The 22,759-nt window shown below is 39.1% G+C and overlaps 2 protein-coding genes across 6 annotated transcripts; both read left to right on the top strand.

Moving 5' to 3' along the window:
- Positions 1-1,244: 1,244 nt before the first annotated feature.
- Positions 1,245-13,002, top strand: LOC113671508 (uncharacterized). Its single transcript, XM_027187724.2, has 15 exons — positions 1,245-1,401; positions 1,515-1,598; positions 1,696-1,740; positions 1,863-1,931; positions 2,743-2,835; positions 3,355-3,454; positions 4,437-4,829; positions 5,295-5,530; positions 5,828-5,931; positions 6,286-6,377; positions 6,946-7,275; positions 7,793-7,896; positions 8,755-8,862; positions 9,443-9,629; positions 9,885-13,002. The coding sequence occupies exons 1-15, from the start codon at positions 1,363-1,365 to the stop codon at positions 11,789-11,791; spliced, it is 3,891 nt and encodes a 1,296-aa protein (XP_027043525.2). The 5' UTR covers positions 1,245-1,362; the 3' UTR covers positions 11,792-13,002.
- Positions 12,414-21,195, top strand: LOC113671826 (uncharacterized). Of its 5 annotated transcripts, none has more exons than XM_089180796.1 (12): positions 12,414-12,492; positions 13,755-13,790; positions 14,141-14,287; positions 14,758-14,807; positions 15,506-15,601; positions 16,356-16,462; positions 16,812-16,939; positions 17,525-18,037; positions 18,124-18,402; positions 18,893-19,004; positions 19,499-19,704; positions 20,021-21,195. In XM_089180796.1, exons 3-12 carry the CDS (start codon positions 14,185-14,187, stop codon positions 20,542-20,544), a joined length of 2,118 nt encoding a protein of 705 aa, XP_089036922.1. In that variant the 5' UTR covers positions 12,414-12,492; positions 13,755-13,790; positions 14,141-14,184; the 3' UTR covers positions 20,545-21,195. The 5 variants fall into 5 exon arrangements, with proteins under 5 accessions (XP_089036922.1, XP_089036919.1, XP_089036920.1 ...); XM_089180794.1 differs by having other exon boundaries at positions 12,416-12,492; positions 13,755-13,810; XM_089180793.1 differs by lacking the exon at positions 13,755-13,790.
- The last annotated feature ends 1,564 nt before the right edge of the window (positions 21,196-22,759 follow it).

Genomic DNA, 22,759 nt, shown 5'->3' with positions numbered 1-22,759 from the left:
TACACGCAACCAAAATGGCGTTGAAGAGAAACCTGTCACAAACATCGTGCATTTTGACATAATTATTAAGTCACCGCATCTAGTCCGGAATTGAGTTGTCTTATCGCTTAACATCTATGTAACTCAAAAAAGGTTTTAAAATGCTTTAAAAATACGTAATTTACACTTGTTTTGTATTTCTTTTTTTTGAAAGCATATTTTAAGAAAATGAAGTATAATTTTAAAAAACGACTTGAGCATAATTTGGAATAATAATAATAATTACAACTTTATTTATGGAGGGTAACACACAACTGTAATTCAACTGATGAACTAGTAGCCATCGATCCTAAAAGTACCGTAGTAGAATTAAAATGTATTCGAGGATTATAAAAACAGGTCAACAGATCTATAAGGATGCAAGCTAAAAATAAACAGATAAAATAAAATATGCCGCTTGGATCAGGTTAAATCACATTCGGACTGAAATGTTCTACTTCATCGTAGCTCGTTAGAAGATGTCTGTGAAAGGCCTTTCTGAAAGAAGCAACTGTTGTCGCCCATTTTTTCAGTTTAATGGGTATTTGGTTCCACAGCCTAGTCGCAGATACGCTAGAGGTCCTTCCTCCCACCCTCGGTTTCGCGATTGAAACGAGGGCAGGCGAAATTTAATTTACCATAACGACCAGTTCGTGTGTGTAGGTCTGCATTCAATTTGAGTGGATCGTACATATATGCAGGACAGCTTCCTTGTAAACGTTAAAAAAAAAACTAAAATACTCTTATTTAACTTGACTTTACCAACTCAGCTGATAATGCTAAATTACCCTGTTATACTCTCCCAACAACACAGCATCACAGGTTCTGTAGAAACTTACCCCCTTTATCCATGTCCAAGCTTTCCTTAAAAGGGAGCTCTCTTCACAAAGGCCTGGGCTGTCGGGGCATTCTGAATCCATCAATGCGGATGATGAGGTCTTCATACCGGCCACCGTGAAGAACTGTAGCCGGTGAAGAACCTTCTGGAGATCGGCGCGGTTAAACGACATTAACAACTCCATTAGTTTAAGTACCGCTTATAGTTACATTCTCACTGCCAAAGGGTAGGTTAAGAGAACCACGCGAAGTTTCCAAGCGAAGTTCTCACGCGACGACTGAAAATACTTCCACTCTACTTGGCCATGACGAACTTTGATACTGACTTGATTACGCATATGACAAAAAACGGGAGCTAGCAGGGGACCCCATGGGTTATTTTTGCCCAGGAGCATGATGGGATAGCCGCACTTTAAGTTCCGCCATGTTGGTTTACTTCTGCCCGACAATGGAGTCAAATTATTGGGCAATTCCTGTGTAGTTTCTAAATTACCGACCGAAGCAAAAATGGGGGACATGGAAATTGTAAGGCAGTTCAATAGTGAAGTAAGTATGATGTCATGTCGGAGGGTTTTCAATGAAAATCACTTTTGCTGCGCGGCTTCGAGAGTTCTCTTCTGCTCCTCGATAAACTTGTAAGCTTCGATTTATACTTTCAGCTGTCGACAATCTATGAAACCAAGCCACCTATCTCTAAAGCAAAGGTTGCATCTGTAACCAGGCTTGCTGTTAAAGCCATCAAGGTATGCGTTGTGTTCATATATAATACAAACAACCGAAAAGAGACGTTATGAAATTCCAGCGATTTACCTCAGTAACTTAACTATCATCTCATTGCAGTATTATAAACACGTGGTACAGAGCATCGAGAAGTTTGCTCAAAAGGTTCGTCCAGATTCCTTGTCCTTCTCCAGTTGTCAATGATATTGTGGAATCATTAATTTTTTGTTAATGACAGTTTCAGAATCAAGTGAACTTTATTTCTCAAATTTCCTCCGTTGTTGCAGTGTCGGCAGGAGTATAAAGTTCCAGCTCTGTATGTAATGGATTCTGTTATACGGCAATCGCGACACCAGGTGAATCTTTGTGTTAATTTTTTTGTAATATGACATGTGCATTTATTTGCGATCTAATATGTGTTGGGGCTGTATGATGTTTGACGTTTGCATACTGTAACTCATTTGCATTTACTTGTTGGAAAGTCGATATCACTGTTAATATGATCATCGCTTTGAAAGTCTACTTAAACAGCTGAATTATGAAACAAATTTCAAGAATATAGAAGTTTCTATGAGAATGGAAGTTGTCTAATATTTAGATTTTTGTATTTCCCAATGAACTAAACTAATTATTGAAAAAATGTTTAGGTGAATGAACTAAAATGGGAGATTTCATTGCCTATTCTGCATCTCCTAGAATGCTGAAAGAAACAAATTGAACAGCCAATTAATCTAACTAGGCCAGACATAAACTTGATCTAATGATTGGACACAATTCAGTCAAGCAATCAAACCACAAACAATTATAGTAGTTATTCAGATCTGAAATCTTAATTTTTTCTATTTGATTCTGTGAGGGTAAGTGGCATTATACTGTGACAATTTATTTATCCCAAGATCTTAATAGTAACTGTCCTTACTGTCTGCCATACAATTCTTATCATGTTAGTTCAGAGAATGTGGTATGGGCTTAACAAACAATTAACTAATTGATATTTTATTCTCATCCCTTGTCTGTGTAATATTGTATTGATATGGTATGGAGAAATTCTGTCTTGGGCACTCGTGGGAGTTCAATGGTTGTCATTCCCTATTTTTATAGTTTTCTGACCTTATTTCAAATTTTTTTTTTATAATCATTCATTGATTGTTCTCTTATTAAATGTAGTTTGGTGCTGAGAAAGATGTGTATGGACCACGCTTTGCAAAAAATATAAAACCAACCTTTCAGCATATTTTTAGATGTACTCCAGAGGAGCAGGTAATAATAATAGTATTGATGATGATGATAATGATGATGATAATAATGATAATAATAATAGTAATAATAATAATAACGATAATGATAATTAATAAGCTAGCAAAGGTCATTACACGAGAAGGCTATTCCTGTGTCTTGTGGATGGAGGAAAACCAGAGGACCTAGAGAAAAACCCTCAGAGCAAAGACGGAAACCAAAAACAAACTCAACTAACATGTGATGCCAGGTTGGGGAATTGGAACCCAGGCCACAGCAGTGTAATACGAGCACTCTTGGCATTGTGCCATCCCTGTGCCATCCTGTCCCCTTCCCATCCCTTTCAGGTCAGGGAAAGATATCATAATCACTGATATACTGGAGAACAAATACTTTTTCTTGAACTGTAGTGTTCCCTGTTAATTTTGCTTGTCTTTTGCAAACTCGTGACTTATAAAAGTTATATGATCAGTGGAAAGGGTTTCTATGTGCTTTTAGTCCAAGTCCAAAATTGTTACTTCATTTTTGTGTTCTAATTTTCAGGGAAAAGTAATTAAGGTCTTGAACTTATGGCAAAAGAATGGTATATATGCACCTGAAGTAATTCAACCTCTTCTGAACTTACCATCAACATTAGTGGAGGGCAAGTAACTATTTTTGTTACTTACATGTATATAGTAGTGGAGCACTTTAGTAACAATTTGCTAGATGCTTGCTTGCATTTAATAGGTTGGTTTCTTGACAAGAAACTTTGACATAATGAAAGCATACTAAAATAACAATTGTCTAGAGATTTGTCAAGCAATGCTTTCTCCTACAATAATGGTGCAGCGTGCAAGAAGTAAAAGTGGAAATAGGTTCACTTACCCCAATGCACAGGCAGCCTGAACAATTAGTTCTGTAAACTAGCAAACTTCTTGTAAGCTCAGGGTAGGCTGAAACTGCTACCAAATTTTCAATATCAGAGATATTATTCCTTCTTAAAAGTCAGTACAAGAGAATGATCAGAGAAGCCACATAGGGTTTGTAGGAGGCCCCATAAATGTGGAGAGTCCTGGAATTCTAAAACTTAGCACTAAATTGATTTTATTGATATTTTCCTTGTGAATTTGTTTAATGTCATCACTTGTCATTTTGATGTTGAAGGAACAATTTGGTCTTTTCTGAGAGTTTAAGGGTTAATGTGAATCTTTGGAATCCTGGAAAAATCAGCTTGAGATGTGCAAAAATCCTGAAATGTTGATTTTTGATTAATTGCTGCAAGTGCATCAGTAGTTTATGTTGCTTTGTGCAGTCAATATTGGGAGCAGAGTTTTGCTTCTTGTGGGAAGTGGTTGATGATTTTATTAGTGAGTAACATGACTTCATTTTGGAGCAGTGGTCCCTTATAGTGAGCTTGACAGTATTCATAACAGTATTCATAACAGTATTCATAACAGTATTCATAACAGTATTCATAACAGTATTCATAACAGTATTCATAACAGTATTCATAACAGTATTCATAACAGTATTCATAACAGTATTCATAACAGTATTCATAACAGTATTCATAACAGTATTCATAACAGTATTCATAACAGTATTCATAACAGTATTCATAACAGTGATATGTTTTTATACAGAGAGTGAATTGCTACCTGCTACAGAGACAGTCAATGCATCTGCTGTAGAAGTGCCAGAGAATCAAGCCACCCTAGCAATGACTAATCCAGGTTCCACCAGTCTTGAGGAGCAGCAGCAGGAACATTTACGACAGATTCAGCTTCTTCAGCAGAAGCTTCAAGAGCAGCAGCGCATAAATGAACAACAACAACAGCAGCTGAGGCAGCAACAGCTTCTCCCACCAGGGGTGGTCACAGTACCGCAGGAAACCCAGCCTCCACACCAAACAGAAGGGAGCACATCTGCAATTGCGGAATCTCAAAGAAGCAGCATACCTCCAACAGTAGTGGGACAACAGCAGCCTAAGTTTCAACTGCAGCCAGAGGTTTATGCACAGATCCAAGCCCTTACAGGTGAAAATTACCATGATTTGATTAATTTTCCAAAAAATTCAATAATAGTGCTGGATTGTATTGTTTTTGTAATACTATGCTCAGTTATTTGTCTAGAAAACTTGGCAATCCTGTCAACCAAACAACTACAGACAAATCAATCATGACTTTGTCATGCAGGTTTTTTTTCTTTTAGGTCAAGTTCTTGCTCTGAATTGTCACAGGCTCTTTGTTCTAACTTAGAAGCAAGTAGGACTTGAACAATGGCACAATGAAGAATAATTTGACTCTGGATGACCTTGTCTAATCCTTGAAATTATGCTATAGGCTTGATTGACATTATGGCCCACTTCTAGTTCCTTTTAAAAATCTCAGATTCCCTTTTACATGTCATTTTGGTCCTATATTGCCAAATTTTGAAGTCTTCTCAATAAAGTGCAAATTAAAATTCTTTGAACTTATGTTTAGATAATAATTTTGTTATAGGTATGAATATACGAATGCCACAGACAAACAAGTCTGCTGCACCAGACTCATTGATAAGTTCATCTCAGGCACTTCTTCCCCAAGGGAATGGTGATGACTCTTTACAACCCAATCAAATTACAAGATTTGTAGATGGCTCTAATTTCGGACCCTCCAGGAGCATGCCTGCTTGGGTTCCTAATGAAATGGATCCTGGAACTCAACTTGGTCCCCAGTCTGGAGAGGAGAGGAGACCAGTGAGTAATCTGCACAGTGTTGATCAGCTTTCTTTTTTGTCTTTGTGGTTGTGAAATATGAGCACGGTTAATTAAGAATTTTTTAAATATGTTTGGTATTATAGGAATATTTAATTGTGGTACACAAAAGTCATGTAGTAGATAGAACCTAGCTAACTAGAAAAAAGGTTAATTGAATCCCTTGCCACAAACATCTCATTCTTGAAGCCCAGTATGTCTTTTTTCAGTTTTACTATGAAATACCATTGTTTATGAATGGCATATTCTTGCTTAAGGAATCTGCTTCATGTTCCTTAGACTCTCATAGATGATTTTGATTATGGGGATGATGATGATGATGCTGCAAGAATTGCTGAGCAACGACGGCATTTGATGGAGGAAGAGAGGCGTCTGAGCCAAGAGTAAGTCAACACTTGCCAATTTATAAGACAGTTCTGTACAGGGAATAGAAAGCCTTTAGTGTGGCAATACCTTACATGAGTTCCAATAGTTATACAGATTTAAAGGAGCATTTATATTCTCTCTGCTGCAATTTTGTTTTCCTTGTGCTTATAGTGAATAATGTAAACAGTCCCTGTAGGTTTTCCCCTGAATTGTGTCACAGATTTTTTGTGAAGTGTCCCTGTCCTTGTCTTTCCATTTTTTTTGGCAAAGCTATCAGTTAACAATGTTAACCAGTAACAATGTAGCACAATTTTCTGTTCTAATTTAGTTAGGTATATATTTTAATACCATTGAATATTTATAATTCTTAGAACTCGTCCTCTCTTGGGTGACTTACAAGGTGAATTTCAGAGCACTTTCCGACCAGTAGGGGAATCTCATGACCGACATCCTGATCCTGCAGGTACTAGACTTCTTTTGGATGAAAATCACACACCTTTTTGATGCTTTCCTACAGATTTTTCATGTTAAATGTAATTTTAAGTCACATATGTTGCTTTTCTTTGCTTCAATCCTCTCCTCCCTGATTCCCTCATTTCTATTCCTTTCCTCTCAGCTAATTTTTACATATATTTTAACACAAAAATTTGCAATCTTTAAGACAAGGAAAGTGTAGGTATCCTGCATTATCTCACATCCTAGCAGTATGCATGTTAGCAGTATGCATGTGTTATTAAAGAATTACAGCAAATAAAATGCAAGCTTCCTACTTAGAGTTTAAGAGGCAGGGGTTTTGTTTGTATTCTTTTTTTCTAAGTTGTTGAAAAGTTAGCAGTACTGGGTATAACTTGTTACAGTCTAATATATTTTCTTGAAGGCTATGTATTAATTGGAGTTAACAACCATGATAGTGGGTAGAATGTTGCAAATTAACTGGAAAGTTTGCCTCATGTAGCTGCTAGGCCATATTCATGTACACAATCCTGAGCAAGTATTCACATCTCACCACTGGAATTGTTATTCTGTACCAGGGCCATTTGGGAGAAGGTCTCCTGATATGCATTCTAGAGAAAGATCTCCTGGCTATTACCATCGATCTAGGTCTCCAAGAAGACGGAGCAGGAGTCCTAGGTGGAGAGATCGATCACCTCGACGACGATCACGCTCACCTCATGGAAGAGATCGAGAAAGAGACCGGGAAAGGGATAGGGACAGAGGGCGGAATCGGGAAAGAGACAGGGATTGGTACAAAGATCGCGAATCTGAGAGGGAAAGAGATAAAGAGAGAGGTCGTGGCAGTGACAGAGAAGTTGAGAAAAGAAAAGATTGGATTCCAGCACCAAAGAAGGAAACACTTAGTGGTATGTTTTTTTTTCTGAAAGAGTTATTTTAGTATGCAAGTAGTAAAAGAGGAATTTGTCTAAGCCACAGAGAAACTTTTAACAAAATGAAAGATTGAAGATTAAGTCCAAATTTTTACCGCAGTGAAGTTGATCAGTTGTAGATATAAGATAAGAGTTTGATAAAAGTGTCTGACCTTTTAGTTCTTATCATACCTGGACATTTTATGTGTGCTTGCTCATGGCTTTGGTGATACCTGTTATCTTGGATTTGTTAAATTTACATGCAAAGGGTTTCATTAGTTGGTGAACATTCAAATGAAAACTGATGCACAACAATTGAAAAGGTTCACTAGAAAGAAAATTTATAAAACACCTTGATATGACCAAAAAATTACTCTTGATTTGTGCATTTTTTTCTTTAGTGGTTTGTTAAACAACCTGGTTCAAAAATTTGGCATGTGAAATCCTTAAAGAAAATCTGAAAAGCATTATAATACAGGGGCATGAAACTGATACGTGTTCTGCTGTTATTTAGTTTGTAGTACAACAATCTGGGTTGGACATTTGGCTAAGACAGTGATGAGGGAAAATTTACAGGAGACGTTTGAGACCAAGAAGTTCATAGTTTCATCTATTGATGTAAGTTGAAAGTTGGTGAGAGCCTGATTAGCAATCAGTAGCTTCAAATAAAGTCCAGAATCAGTGTCTGGGAGCCAATACTATGGAACATGATGATATAATAGAGACAGGCGGTCAGTTACAAGTTTGCAAATCTGCGGCTTGATGTTGATTGTCTCTTTCTGATTCCATGACTATGCTTTACTTGCAAAGTTAATTACCAGATTTATTACATCTATTTGAAATCACTGGTGATCCTTGCAATCTGATTGGCTATCATCAGTGTGTTTTTTTGGTTTTTTTGTTTTTTTTTTTAATGAATCACACCATTTTTGGCTTTAAATTGCCCATTTTTTCCACTCAATTAGAATTAAACTAAAACTTAACAACCAATCCGATTTTAAGGCTTGTTTAAAGTAACCAAAAAAAATTGCATGAAAACGAAAGACAACTTTTGCAATGCACTTGTTTGGTTTTGAAATCATGCATATGATTTCAAACCAAATTGCACCCCATGCAGTTCAATAACCTTTATTAATTTAACAAATGGTATGGGGTCCAATCCTGATCAAGCCTGAGTTTTATCAGTTTTTTTTTTTAATCAGTTTTTTTAATCAGTTTTTTTTATCAGTTTTTTTTATCAGTTTTTTATCAGTTTTTACCCTTTACGGTGGCTAATTTAAGTTTTCAACCCAACACTAAATTACCTGAGTTTTATCAGGTTCTGTTTTCACAAGTTGAATTTCTTACTGTGATGTTGATCCTAAGGATACAAATACTCAACAGTCTTTTCCTTTGGATCACTTTTACTCAGGTATGCTGTATTATGTAAAGTGGTTATTAAAATCTTTTGATAAGTGACCTGTCTAATTTGTACAGATGGTCCCACCCAGAGGTTGTGCTTATGTTGTGATGGCAGAAAGACAAGAAGCTTTAAAAGTGCTGGTTACCTTAAAGAATGAAAGGCTTCATGGTAATTACCTCAAGGTTTGTATTCCACCTGTCTTATCTTTACATAATGGGATGTGGTTAATGTGAGGGTGTAATGTTAAGGTGTAAATATGAGGAGTTCTTCAAAATCTGCAGTTAAATTCTGTGGGCTCGAGGGACTTTTTTGTAGCAAACTTGAGATGTTTGCTATAGTTAACTTTTTAAAAACATCAAATTTGAGGCCCCATGCGCTCACTTTTAAATAAGTTTGCAGTAACTTGAATGACCAAAATTATGTCATTGCATTAAGTATGTACTGTTGCAAAACATCTGAGCCAGATTGATTGTAAGGAAGTCTCAGGGCATCAAGTGCAAGGTTGAATTCCTGCTCTCTATGCTTTTCTTAAGTTGCTGACAAGGAGAATTTGTTTAGCAATCAAGATATTCTTTAGTTAGTGATCAATTCCTTTATTCTTGTGACCTTAATGTTTGATTCAAGGGTGATATTGTAAGGAGAAATTAGATACTAGTCACTCTTAGGGATCAAGGGGTGAAGGACTATTCAATAATTCCTTCCCTGTGAGACCTATGCAATAATATTCATGATTACAATGACATTATTGATGTGTTGTTGCAGTTGGCTTGGGCGCCTGGAAAAGGAGTGAAAGGCCGAGAATACAAAGAATATTTCGATACAGAGCAAGGTGTAACATTCATCCCTTGGAGTAAGCTGGGAACTAATGTGGATCTACAAACACTGAGTGAAGGAAGTTGGATTGACCCAGAAACTGTACCACCGGGACATCAGAACACTATGAAGGAGGGTACGTGTAGTTTTGCTTATATATATCTCTGGGTCGGAAAAGCTTAAGTTGTTGTTATTCTTAAATGTTATTACTAAGAAAGAGTACATATTTCCTCGCAATTGAAACTGTAATCAGCACTTTATTCAGGGAATGACAATCATATTGAGTCCCATCCCACAAGTTATCAGTTTAAAAAACCAAAACAAAACGATCAACAACGTTTGATAGTTTGTATGACCTCCTTCATCTCTTTGTTGTGGTCTTTCTCTACAGGATCAGAGGCCGGTAGTGCAGACACAAATACTATTAAAGATGATAAAGATCTCGGAAATATGAGTCAAGAAGAGCTCATGAAGCTGGCAGCCGCTCAAGCAGCAACTGATGAGAAGAGTACAGAGCAACCTCAGGCTGTGAACGCAATTGGACAGGCTCCTCCTCACGTTCGCCCACCGGGACCCCACATGTTCCCAGGCCATCCTCCTTTGATTCCTCCACCGATGTTGATGCAGCATCCGTTCCCTGGAGCTCATCTGCCTCCCAACATGGTACCACCAGGAGCACCACCTCCACTTATGACAGGAGTACCACCTCCGAATATAGGTGGTCCCTCACTACATCAGTTTAATCCAACCAGACCACCAACTGTAGGAGCTCTTAAGGGCCCGCCAGGTCCAACTTCAAACGTAAGCAGACCTCAAGAAGGAGGGCAGTTTCAGTCAGAAAACAGCCGATTCCCTCCTTCTGGGGTTCCACAAGATTCTAGTCAGTTTCCTCCCAAAGATGAGGATGGTCACCACCAGGCCAGATCGCATGAAGTTAATCAGTTTCCTCCCCATCACCCTAGTAGACCTCAAGAACGAGGACAACATCCCTCACACAACCCAGTCAGACCTCAGGATGGGCCGCCTTTTCCTCACCATCCTGGTAGATTTCCAGACAGTCATTTCCCTCCTGTGCATCACGGACCACACCCATTCCAACACCGACCTCATCACATCAGAATGCCACATTTTCATCCAGGAGGACCTAGGTTCCCTCATGATCTACCTTCTCTCGTGCCCACTGGAGGACCAATGCGTCCTCCAGACTTTGGCCCATCTGGTCCAAATCCTTGGGGACCAGGGCCTGGTCCTATGAGAGGTCCACCGCCTCATGGTATTCCACCACCTGGTTGGCCAGAGGGTAGACTACCAGAGGATGCTCATAATTCTGAGGCGCCTGAAGAATGGAATGAGCAACCAAAGAAAGAAGGTGAAGATCATACGGAAGAGATAAACACAGCTAACCAAGATAAAACCATGGATATCCCCAATGAAGAGCGAGACCGAAGGCCAAGAAAGGAGCATGAGGATCGAGATCGTGAACGGCCTCGGGACCGAGATCGTGGACGTGATCGAGATGATCGTGACCGTCGAGAACGCGACGATCGTGGTCGAGGCCGAGACTGGGATGACCGTTTTCGTGATCGCGGTCGTGATCGCGATCGTGTCCGCGATCGTGAACGTGACCGAGACCGTGAAAGAGGGCGTGATCGCGACCGCGATCGCGATCGTGATGACCGACGACGTGAGCGCGACGAGCATCGATCACACAGGGACGTCAACGGTGAAAGGGATGCTTCTAGGAATGGTTCGAGAAGAAGAAGTAGGTTTGAACCACTCGAACAGAAACCTGACCCAACCGAGTTAGAAGCGGGAGAAAGGAATAGCAATGAAATAAAAGAAGCTTCCGTTGATGGTCCTCCAGCACTTCCTCAAAATTTGGAAGTTGAATCTAGAGGAGAGGAGGGTGAAATTGTAGATGGAAATGACAAAGAAGGTTTCGAGAATGTAAATGCTCTCAAGGACAATGAAGACGGAAGCTTTCCTAATGATTGCGAAACTTTAAACGTTCCTCAGAACAATGATGAAAACATTCCCAAAGATATCGGAAATGTAAACATTCCCCAGGATATTGATGCAATGAGCATTCCCACAGATGTCGATATCGAGAGCATTCCCAAAGATGATGACGCCATAAATACTCACATGGAGATTGCACCTGAGAACGGTCCCAAAGTCATGGAAAATGTAGACACTTCTCAAGGATTTTACGAGCAGAATAGCTCCAAAGAAACTGTTAATTTATTGAACTCAGATACCAAAACTGACGATGAACTCGAGCAAGCAAATTCCAGCTGACTGTTTCACAAACAAACTTTTTGGGGACTTTGCTTTTTATCAAGTGTCCTAATAGTTGATTTTATCATGTACTCCGGTCAAAACCGCATTTTTTTTTATCGAAAACCAATCTTTTGACACGCTATCCATCCACTCCTTTTTTCGTTTGAATTGTAAATCCTTGGACTTCAACTGGAAAAATTTAATTTTCCGTAGAAGGCGAATGTTATCGCTGAGAGAAATTGAACAATGAATTTTTGGCGTAGGTCTCTCTATCTTATTAATTTCACAATAAAATTACGGCTGGCCATTCAACCTAAATCAAGTATTTTACAACGGTAAGAATGGTAAAAAGGGGGCGTAACTGTCTCCTTTTGTAAAAGAAAATAGAGAATAACAGGAAGAAAGGTAGATGATGAGTTTGCACAACTTAGACCTTGTTTGCGGAGATATGTCTCTATTTTTCATGATTGAAGTGAAGTAGACTGAGAGATCAAACAGCCTACTTGAGTAAAGCCGCGTAACTAACTTCTTTAGGTAGAGTTAAAGAAGACTCGATCGTGGATTTTTATTTCAAGGAAATGAACATTTTACTATACTCTTACGTGCTGTCGCCATATTGAAACTTCGCGGCACTACCCATGAGGCTTTTCGGGAATATTGTACATGATGTTTTGCAACGACTTCGCAGGAATTGTAGCTTTACTATCATTTCAAGAGAGGTGTGTATGTTTTCTTTTTTCATTTTTATTATGTAGGGTTGTAAGATGAAGTTCAGCTGGCAGTGTTAAATGGAGATTAGCAAAGCCCTTTAATTTTCCTCAGCCGGTTTAGTTTATTGTAATGCCTTATGCCGGAAGCAAATTACTTTCGATTCTTTGAGAACGAAGAAATTTCAACTGACGTTTTTTTAACGTTGAATGGCAGATAGCAGCAACATTTTCCACTGTATATCACCATCGTTTAAACTGATTCTTCGAGCCACTAGCACAACTCGATGTTCACCGTAATTTGTTTGTTGTTAGAGTCCGTTTGCCGTACTTGTACAAAGTGCAGTTGGCAATTTTAACTTCCGTGCATTTGTGACCCAGATATTTGATTATTCAGGAAGCATCTTAGACTAGTTTCACACACGTTAAATGGAACACGAGAAGACCGAAAAACTCGTCAGTTCTGTGTATACTGAGTTAAGAAATAATTCTTGTAATAAATTTCAATTCTAAACGCGTAAACCTGTTTTCTAATCCTCGTACTGCTGAACGTGGTGGAGCTTTTACCCACTGTGATTTTTGCATATCAAGCCGGTTATTCCTGAAAGATCGGCTTGATAGGATCAACTATTCGAACTTCTCCAGAAAGGTGACTAATCAGTCTTCTATGGAGCCAGCATACCGTTTCAGGAATTATTGCCAATTTATCCAACAGATAGGGGTTATGACTTTTGCAATGTTTCCTCTCAAGGGTTTCACCTCTTTCATCCAGGTATTGTTCACTTAGTTTCAGTCAAGATTCGCACCGCAATTTGAAAAACGGTTGTGTTTGAAAATATGTTTTTTTGTCATGTAACTCATTTTGTTAAAAAGATAGAGGATGTTGGGTGTTAATAAAGATCAAACAATTTCTCTGAGGGAGGCTATAAATTTTGTAATACAAGATTGATAATTTCATAAACATTTTTAATGCGGGGGGGGGGTGGGATGGTATGGAAAGAAGGAGTTCACCTCTGGGCCTCAATTGTTTGTATGTTTTGGGGTTGCTATGGATTGTTGGAAAGGAGCTATCTTATTGTAAAATATGATCCATTCTCAAGGTTGGAGAAGTAGGGAGTGACTGTGAACAACATGAATTCAGCGGGTAGACATTTTACACAATTGGAAGATTTTCTTTGAAACTTTCACCTACACATATCAGTTTTACCCTGTGCTGCTACAAAATGTGCGAACTAAACACTAAGTTAGTTTTATCTTGTCTTTGTTTGGATCAGCAAGGCAAACAATGAACATATGGAATAAATAGAATGGTTAGGCTTTGGATCATATGGTGTGTGCAGATAACTTTGTAATGATATGTCTGTTCAAACTTGCTTTCCTGAAGTATCTTGTGTTGTGTTTTTGTCTTCCTTCTATACTGAATGTTACCCATAACTTTGAAACTTCAGTGAAATTTACTTATCATATATAGGTCAATATTACACTAATTCAGTTGTAATTAAATTGTTCTCATCATTAATTTGTTTTTAGTCAGTGTTTTTCATCTTTTCCTCTGGCACAGGCATTAGTAACACATGATGGTATCAAAAACTTCAGTCCAAGTGAATATCATATCATGATTAATCAGTGTTGTTAGTTATTGTTTTTATGTGTACTTCAGGTACTGGCATGCTTAGTGGATGATCATCTCTAAAGTTGTCCAAAATGTCAGCTAAAAAAGTTGCTATTTCTACAAATGTTGTGTATAAAGATGACATTTATAGTCAAGAGAGTCTTATCTACTCAGGAGAAACAACCTTGCTTCCATGTAAGCTAAGTAAACTATGTCAATTTTATGTCCGAATTTCCTTGTGTTTGATACATGTTCAGTTAATTTGCCCTGCTTTGTCTTTAAATCAATGGTAAAGGGTTCAAGATTGGATACTAATACATCACATAGCAAATAGATGTATAAAACAAGTAGATTCCATGTTGCTGTGGGTTTTTAAAGTTACTGTAAACATGTGCAGAAGATATAAAAATGTGGTGAGAAAATCAGTGACACACTTGGTTGTGTTTCTTGTGCCACTGTTACCACATTGGGACATATTCTGTGATCTATTACTGAACAGATATACTGCAGCATGGAATCTATTTCTTAGGTGAAATGCTTGAGACCAATTTGACATGAGGATTTCCTTTAAATTGTTGGGTCCTCAAGAAAATCCTCTCTATCTATTCTTTCCTGACAAGGTAGCTGTTTCATTTTGAAATGCTTATTTTCATATTCTGTTTCAGTAATTGTACCCCCAGCCTGGACATTAACTGGAACATCTATTCCATTTTGTGTAAGATAATTTTAGAAGTCAGTTTAGTATGATTTAAAGTAAATCTTTGCTGACTTTAACTCATAAACAGTACCTGTTTCATCATAATTAGTTCCTTGTTTTTATTGTCTCCTGCTGTTTCTTTTTGCAACTCCGTCCCCAACATTGTCCAAAAATTACAAACTCTGTTAGTCAGCCGGCTCCACACTATGTTTTCTTGTGCAGGATAAAAGCAGGCATTTCCTGGGGTAGCAAGATGGGCCCGTCTCACCCCCTTGGGTACAGCCAACCAGAACACAGGATTCCCCCATATTGCCCACAGGAACTACCAGTGATTTAATAATGTTTATTATCATAATTATTGTTATTACAATATAACTTTTGAAGAAGTAAAAAAAATGCAGGAGTTTGTATTTTACTAAAGCTGCTCTAAAGTCAAACCTGTGCCTTTTGGTGATATTTCACACTTATTTTAGAGAGGTCATAGCCATTTCACTATTACAAGCTTTTAATGTTTCAACTTTTCAGACTCTTTTTTATTTATTTCCATTTTAATTTAGACACAAATTATTTCATCTAGTAAAGTATGCTATCATTGACAGAAATTGGTTGGCAAAATTTTGTGCACACCGATATTTCTTTTGTCAGTTTGACACCACCAAAAATTCAGAAATACATGTATCTTTTTACCAACTAAATTTTATATTTTGTGGTTTTAGGCCACACTAGAGTCATTGAGTGATCATGTTTTGGGATACAAAGAAAGGCTTCAAAACATAACAGCAATGAATGTTTACTGTAGGAAGAGTACTGATGTAAGTAAGGAAATCAATTTAGTGATTCCATTATTTGCCTTTGAGATACTACTAGTCTTAATACTACTAAATTTTATGACTATTTCTTTAAACATATATATCATTGAGGATTGATAATAATAAGAGTTAACGAGTCTCCTTTGAAGTTGTCTCTTGGGGGCATCAGATCAAACACCCAGAGACTAAAAGACGACAAGGACAAGTCTCAGTGCTCAGATCAAAATAAGACTCTATGTCAAGTCTTGAATGAAATGTCTGCCATAATATGTGCAACACCCTGAGGGAATTATATCTTTCAAGTACCTTAGTTTTAAAACTGCTTTGCAAAAGTAAGAAGCATTTAGAGCAAGTTTTACTTGGTTCTTGCGAGTTATTCACAATTGCATTTGCAATTGCTCTGTGATTGGTTTGGAAAACTACCAGCACCCTCTTGACCAGTCACTTGAGGTCTTGATCACTTATATATTAATACATTTATTAAATGAGTTCCCATAGGTTCATCCTTTTCTTTGTTCAGTTGTGATTTAACTTTGGTTTAGTTTTACAACTCTCAATCCAATGAAGACGGTTATTTTATTTGTTTTACTGAAGAGTTTGTTTCCCCTAGGATGTTCAAGGACGGTAAAGAAGTCAGAGATCACTTGAATGAATAGACTGTAATCCTGAATATGATGTTCCTTCTCCAAGTGAAAAATTTGTTAATATTTAATGCTTGATGAAGGAAAACTCACTGATATACTTTTTTAACTTATAGGAGTTGCGCTTAGAAGACTATGAATACCTTGAGAAGTCTGGGAAATCATCAAAAAGAAAAACAAGAACAAAAATAGGAGTCCTACTTAAAGACACAAATTGTCCCATGTAAAATATCCATAATTACATTAAAATACAGATCCATGACTTTGCAAAACATATTACGTACTAAATATTTTCAAAAGTATACGTACAGTCAGGATTTATTGGGCTAGGTTGTGTTTTTGGGAAAACACTTTACTCTTGATTAAGAAGTGCACTCCCTACCCTGGATTTTTGTTTTAAAGGGGGGAGGGAAGAGTCATGTCGGTAATGCTAGTGTTACCACTTATTTTGGAGAGTAGGGATACTTCATGCTCCGTAATCAAAGGCTATTTCATGGTATGGGAAACAGGAGACGCTTTGTTAGTTAACTTTAACCGCTGAACTTATGAGCCTGTTCATGATTCTTTCGTAGTTCCACTACGTTTGATACCCAAAGAAGAGCAGTCAAATCCTCCACATCTGGTCCTTTCAATCAAGAGAAACAGAAGACAGCAAATATTTGGACAAAATCATCCAGTGCGGGGGTTTTTGCAAGCCAAAGTAAGAAACCTCACACCGTCACCTTTATGCCTGGCCTGCTTAACTGAGTGTAGCTTAAATTTTCTTCCAGCACCTTACGTTTTACTTTTTAGTGTAAATGAAACAATTGAAAAGAATATCTTGATAGGCAGAAAACGCTTGGCAGAAAAATATATAGTCATTCTGGCTTTGATTATGGGATCGTATCTGGAGTGGCTGGTAAGGGAAGGAAAAAAAACACGTTTAAAAACAAGCTGATAACCTAACATTCGTTATCTCGCTACAAATTAAAAGCTTTAACCGACAACAACTGATGAAATAACAGGCAGGATCAGATTTTGATCTCTGCAATTCCACTTAACATGATTAACGAGACCGTTTCACCTTTCAGTCAGTTGACGTAACACGAAAAAAAAGGAAAGTCCCCCGTTCCCCTCTTATTCTTATTGATATGTCTATCCTGCCAGACAGAAAAAGCGAGGGTGCGGTAAGTGGGGAAACTTGTAGAGGGAGCTCACGAGAGCAGGTATCCTTACAACAGGGAAATTTCTTAATTATTTAAATTCAGTGCGGCAAATACTCAACTGTTTTTAACTTTCTTTTCAGAGGCCACAGGTCCTGGCACAGTTCGCACTCAAGCGCAACCATCACACAAGTTTTCCTTTTCTCCGATAATAAATTTTACGGCGCAAACTTCTGCAGATCCTAGCAAAGTTTTTCTCCCCCCAGCTGACGAGGTAGAGTTAGCGCCAACCGTGACTGTTTTAGAAGGGAAGGAACTTATGGATTCCCTCCTTGAGAGCATTATCAAATGCATGCAAATCCAGAATTCTCTCTACAGACTTGTGTTGCTGAAACTAGAAAAGCGAGCTGCCGAACCTGAAGATGAAAATGATGTTCTCCCGGGGCCCAAGGCGAGTGATGAGAAAAGTGCCGGAAAGAATCAGGATTGTGATCTAGGAACTCTCCTGTGTGAGCTCAAAAGCCCCTTAGAGGCCTTAATGCGCTCTGCAGAAATTCAAAGAGGACTTTTTCAAAGAATGGTCGCCGTGAACTCGATGATAACTGACGAATTCGCTGACCCGCCTAACGATGGCGCATCTTTAAGAGAGGGTCAAGGTGAAGAAGTACTTAACACTACATGAAAAAATTTTAAACAATGTACATTCTCAACAATTTGCTTTCGTGTCCTTGTTATTTTACAGAATCCCGTCAAGTTAACATACTGGCAGTTCGTTCCGACCTCGAAGAGATCGCTTTTAAAACCAAAATGCCGTGTTACTATGCAAGAAACCCTTACACCAACCAAGAAGTTAAGGCAATAACTAGCGACGATGTCCTACATCATGTATGTCAGGATGAGCGGCCCTTACACTCTCGAACCGTCAAAGTTGGGACGAGTGGTCAGCGGGAACTTCCTCATGGATTTGGAACCCTAAAAACCGTGACAGGGAAGCTTTTATACAAAGGAGACTGGTGCAGAGGTAATCTGCATTGGCGGGATATTTTGACTCCTTTTTTTTTTTGCGGTATGGAAATTACCGTGAGGGAAATAACTAAATGTTGGCATGGAAAGATAACTAATTGAAATTAAACGAAAAGGACAACCCTCTTGAGTAAATGCAAAGGATAAATAAAGAAAAAAAAAAAAGGAGGGACAACCCTCTTAAGTAAATGCAAAGGAGTAATAAAGAAAAGGAGGCTGTGTAAGGATTGAGATGATGAACACAGATGGTTCTGCATTAGATTAGATTGCCAAGGAGATTAGGACCTCTAGTACTCGTTCCTTTCTTGTACCCTACTCATTCTCTCCACTTCCCTCGCGTTTAAGGTACCTCTTACACATCGCCATGATTCTTTTCCGTACCCTTTTAGAAGCTTTTTTCCCTTCTGTCCAGGAGTCTTCATAAACGGTGCTAAATTATCAGTGAAGCGATTAGATGATGTCCTTTGAACTTATTTCTTGCACTGCAGGCAAGCGACATGGCAAAGGTGAAGGACTTATTCTATCAGTGCCGTTAGTGGGTAGCAGCCCAGGCACTATCGAAAATGGATTCTACAGTGGAGGATGGAAAAACAACATGAGGTACGTTGAACATAATTTTGACGGTGCAGTCGTAGACACCGTTTTCTTTCCGTAGTGAAATTAGTAGATTTTATGGACAAAAAATTTTGAAGGGTAAGAGCAAAGTGCAGACTAAGTTAACTCCTTCGAAAGGAACACCTCACCTGATAAACAGAGCGTCCATCCCAGCCGATCTAAAGTTTTAATCAGAATAAATCTCCACTGTCTTTGGAAAGCTAAGTCCTGTCTATGATGATCTATGGGGGACTCGTTTGTTCATTAAGAAGTTATCTATCTTTGAGAGAGTTAACTGTGGCCCTTCCAGACGGGTTTTGAACGATCAGAAAAATGCATTGATAGTTATCTTTGCTTCCTCCATTTCTCTTTCCCTTCCTTTTAATATACTCTCATCCGACCTAACTCAGAATTTGCTTCAGCCCCTTACGTTAATTGTCGATCTTTTCTCGAATTGAAAAGCAAAAGACTTTAGCCCAAACTACTTATTTTATTTTCAGGCATGGCAAGGGGAAAATGACGTTTGTGTCCGGGGTCGTATACGAGGGTCAGTGGCAGTATGATGAAATGACTGGATATGGGACCCTGAAGTGTCCGGATGGAACCATTCAAGAAGGGAATTGGAAGGACGGGTCGTTGGACGGCTGTGTTCTCTTCACCTGGCCACATGGTGTCGCAGAGTACCGCGAGTATAAACAAGGTCAAGGTTAGTTTTAACTAGATGGCCTGATGAAAAAGTGAAATGCGTCATTTTATGGTGAATCTTTTGAAAGACTGAACGGCGAACTCATAACGAGTGAGAAAGTAATGCTAACTTTGGCTGTGGTATTTAATGGGAAAGAAAAATGTGCTCTGATAAGGAGAGAAGTTGAAAGTTGTGGACACTGCTTGTGTATATGGTATGGCCGTGACATGCGTCTTGCACCCGATACTCGATAATTTACAATATATACTGATAATTGAACTAAGTAAAAAACAGTTGAAAGTTGAAACCTTTTTCGCTTTTTTGAAACCTTTTCCAGGTCAGCTGCCTTGCTCCAAAATTGACAAAGAAACTGCTGTAAAGCTTACGCAGATGAGTCCCATTAGATCCCAGCTCCTAGCACTGCGTGAATGTGCGGCTGAGTTGAAGGACGAGAACCTGGCTCTCAAAGACGAACTGAACACATTGAGAGTAGGACAGGCTGAGTTAGACGAAAAACATGAAGCGGCTATTTTGGAACTTCGCCAGTACTTTGATTGTCAACGTGAGCTCGACTCTGAAGAACTGCGAAAAGAGTTCGAACAGAGGGTAAAAGATGCAGAAGAGAGCAAATCGAAAAGCTCCGAAAGAATACGAGAGTTAGAAAAGGAGCTGGAAGAAGCCAAAGGAGGGAGACTGTGCCAGATTTGTTTTGAAAACCCACGCGACTGTATCATTATGCCCTGCACTCATTTGCTGTACTGTAGGACATGTGTGGCTGAGCATAAAAGGAAAGGTGACTCCCGCTGCCCTACTTGCCGTGGGCCTATCTCTGGAGAAATGTTGTGTAACGTGAATCACTAATCAGGGAAAGTTTTAAAGTTTTAAAAGTGGACTCAAGTGTTAGTCATTAATTCTCCTAAACGAAAGAAAAATTCACCAGTCACGTAAATTTCTGGAAACGAATCACGCCTCGCGCTGATTCGTAAGTTCACGGAACGCGTTACCTCGCTTCCTGGAAAATTCATGCATCACATTAATTTTGGCCTTAACCCTTCAACTCCCAAGATCTTGTTAGAAATTCTCTTAACTGTCTGCTATGCAATTCATATGATGTTATCTCGGAGAAGTTGGTATTGCATTAACTAAATAATAATCCCTTATTGATGTTTTCTTTATTCTCATCACTCGTCTGCTTGATATTATGATGATAATGTAGGGAGAAATTCTGTCTTGGTCACTCATGGGAGTTCAACGGTTAATTACAATCACGTAAAAAACCCTTTGGCACCCACCTCTCCGGAAAAAACTACACTCTATTCTATAAGAGCGCGTACAATTTGGCCAAGTCCAGATGTTCGAACCTACTTTTCAACAGCAACTGAAATGTAATCACCGCTTGGCCATGGAAGGTCTGGGTACGAGACTAAGTTAATCGTAATTTATGCGACGTTGCATTACGGAATAGATCTTTTAGTTTTGAATTAAAAGATTTTGTGACAACTTTGGTTCTAACATGGGCATGTCATCCATCGTCTGTCGTCCAGAATTCATTTTTGGGTTTTAACCCATGCCATCTGTGGGATCCCCAGCCTAGGGAAGGTACGTTTTTTGTTGTGGGTGTGTGTGTGCGTGCGTGTGCGCGTGTGTGTGCGTGCGTGCGTGCGTGTGTATGTTTCTGGGGGGGGGCTGGGGCTTTGGAGGGAAGGGTCATTAGTAAATTTTTACAAATTGGGGAGGGTCAAACCTGTTTTATACGCAACCGGGGGAGGGCCACAGTTTTTTTGGCAAGGAAAAATTACTTCTTGTCGCTTAGTTGACTCCTATTTGTTAACAAACACGCGAAGTGTATAGAAACCTTAAACTTGTGTAAACAAGCAAAGCTATCAGCCAACATTAATCTAAATTATTTACAGGTGTCGAAATATAATATCAAAAAACTATCTTCTCCCAGCTAACATAATCGTCTCTCTCGACCCGTGGCCGCTTTCGTCCATATTTTGACGGCGGTAATGTTTCCACGCGGGGTTCTGGTATAAAATTAGTCACCGGTGACGATTCGTCACTTAAGCTACTCGGGCTTGAACCGACAACTCGATCTACTACATCATTTTGCGAGTCAGTTTCAACCTCGGAAATTGCGGTTACTTGTTGCTGCACATTTCTCAGTGGGGGCTGCTGAGGTTGTCGACACTCCATTGAATCGTACAGCAAGCTGCCAATGTGCGCTTTGATCATTGCGACCTTTTCAGCTTTCTACCCTTTGAAGGTGATCTTGTAAGAGGAAAAGTACGAGGATAGCTCGTCCACCCTCAAGGACGACAGCTTATCGGAGTTGTACAGTCCAACGCAGTCAATGTCATTATACTCCCAGTTCAGCCGTTCCGTGCGCTCCCTTTCAGTCTCCTCTTTCTTTTTCTCCTGGGGCATTTTTATCTCGGCAAGTTGCTCAACATACTCTGCCACAAGCTTTTCGGGGACAATATATTTATCTGAAAACTTTCTAATAGCCACGCTGTCGCCACTAACTAGTTCACTTTCCTCAAACAATCGCTTAATCTGAGCTCGAGGCTGGAAGTCGTCCGGCTCACGGCCATTGGTGGGGGGTTGCATTCCAAGAGAGAAGGGAAGTTTGTTAGTTTGCCATAGTCGGGATATGGTCGTCGAGTTAGAAGTGGAGCGCTGGTAGTCTCATCCTTCTCATCCTTATATAAACTTAAAGTTTATAGTTGGCCATTTCGCTCTTGACACGACATATAAAGCTCCATGAATCTCCCTGCAGCCGCTGGATTGTCAGAATTCACTAAAGCCAACTTGTGATTTATTGCTTTCAAAGCCTCGCGAACTTCCCACTGGGGCTTTCTTTCAGTCACGAAACAGCGGCGAAAGCTTCCTTGTATCGACAAGTGGTTCAAAAGGACAGTTAGAATTTTGGCAGAATACTATTTTAGAATTCAGTATATTCGCCCTTTGGGTTCGGGATCCACCCCAGGTCTTCATCTTTCCACTTCTCTGGACTTGCACTTTCACTTGTTCACGCACCCGATGTGCCACCAACAGAGTCAGAGGAGTAGCGGGC

The sequence above is a fragment of the Pocillopora damicornis genome, chromosome 8, assembly GCF_964200805.1.
Source record: "Pocillopora damicornis chromosome 8, jaPocDami1.2, whole genome shotgun sequence".
In the NCBI taxonomy this organism is placed as follows: Eukaryota; Metazoa; Cnidaria; class Anthozoa; order Scleractinia; family Pocilloporidae; genus Pocillopora; species Pocillopora damicornis.
Note: the sequence above shows the minus strand (reverse complement) of the source record. Positions and strands in the feature narration are given on the sequence as shown.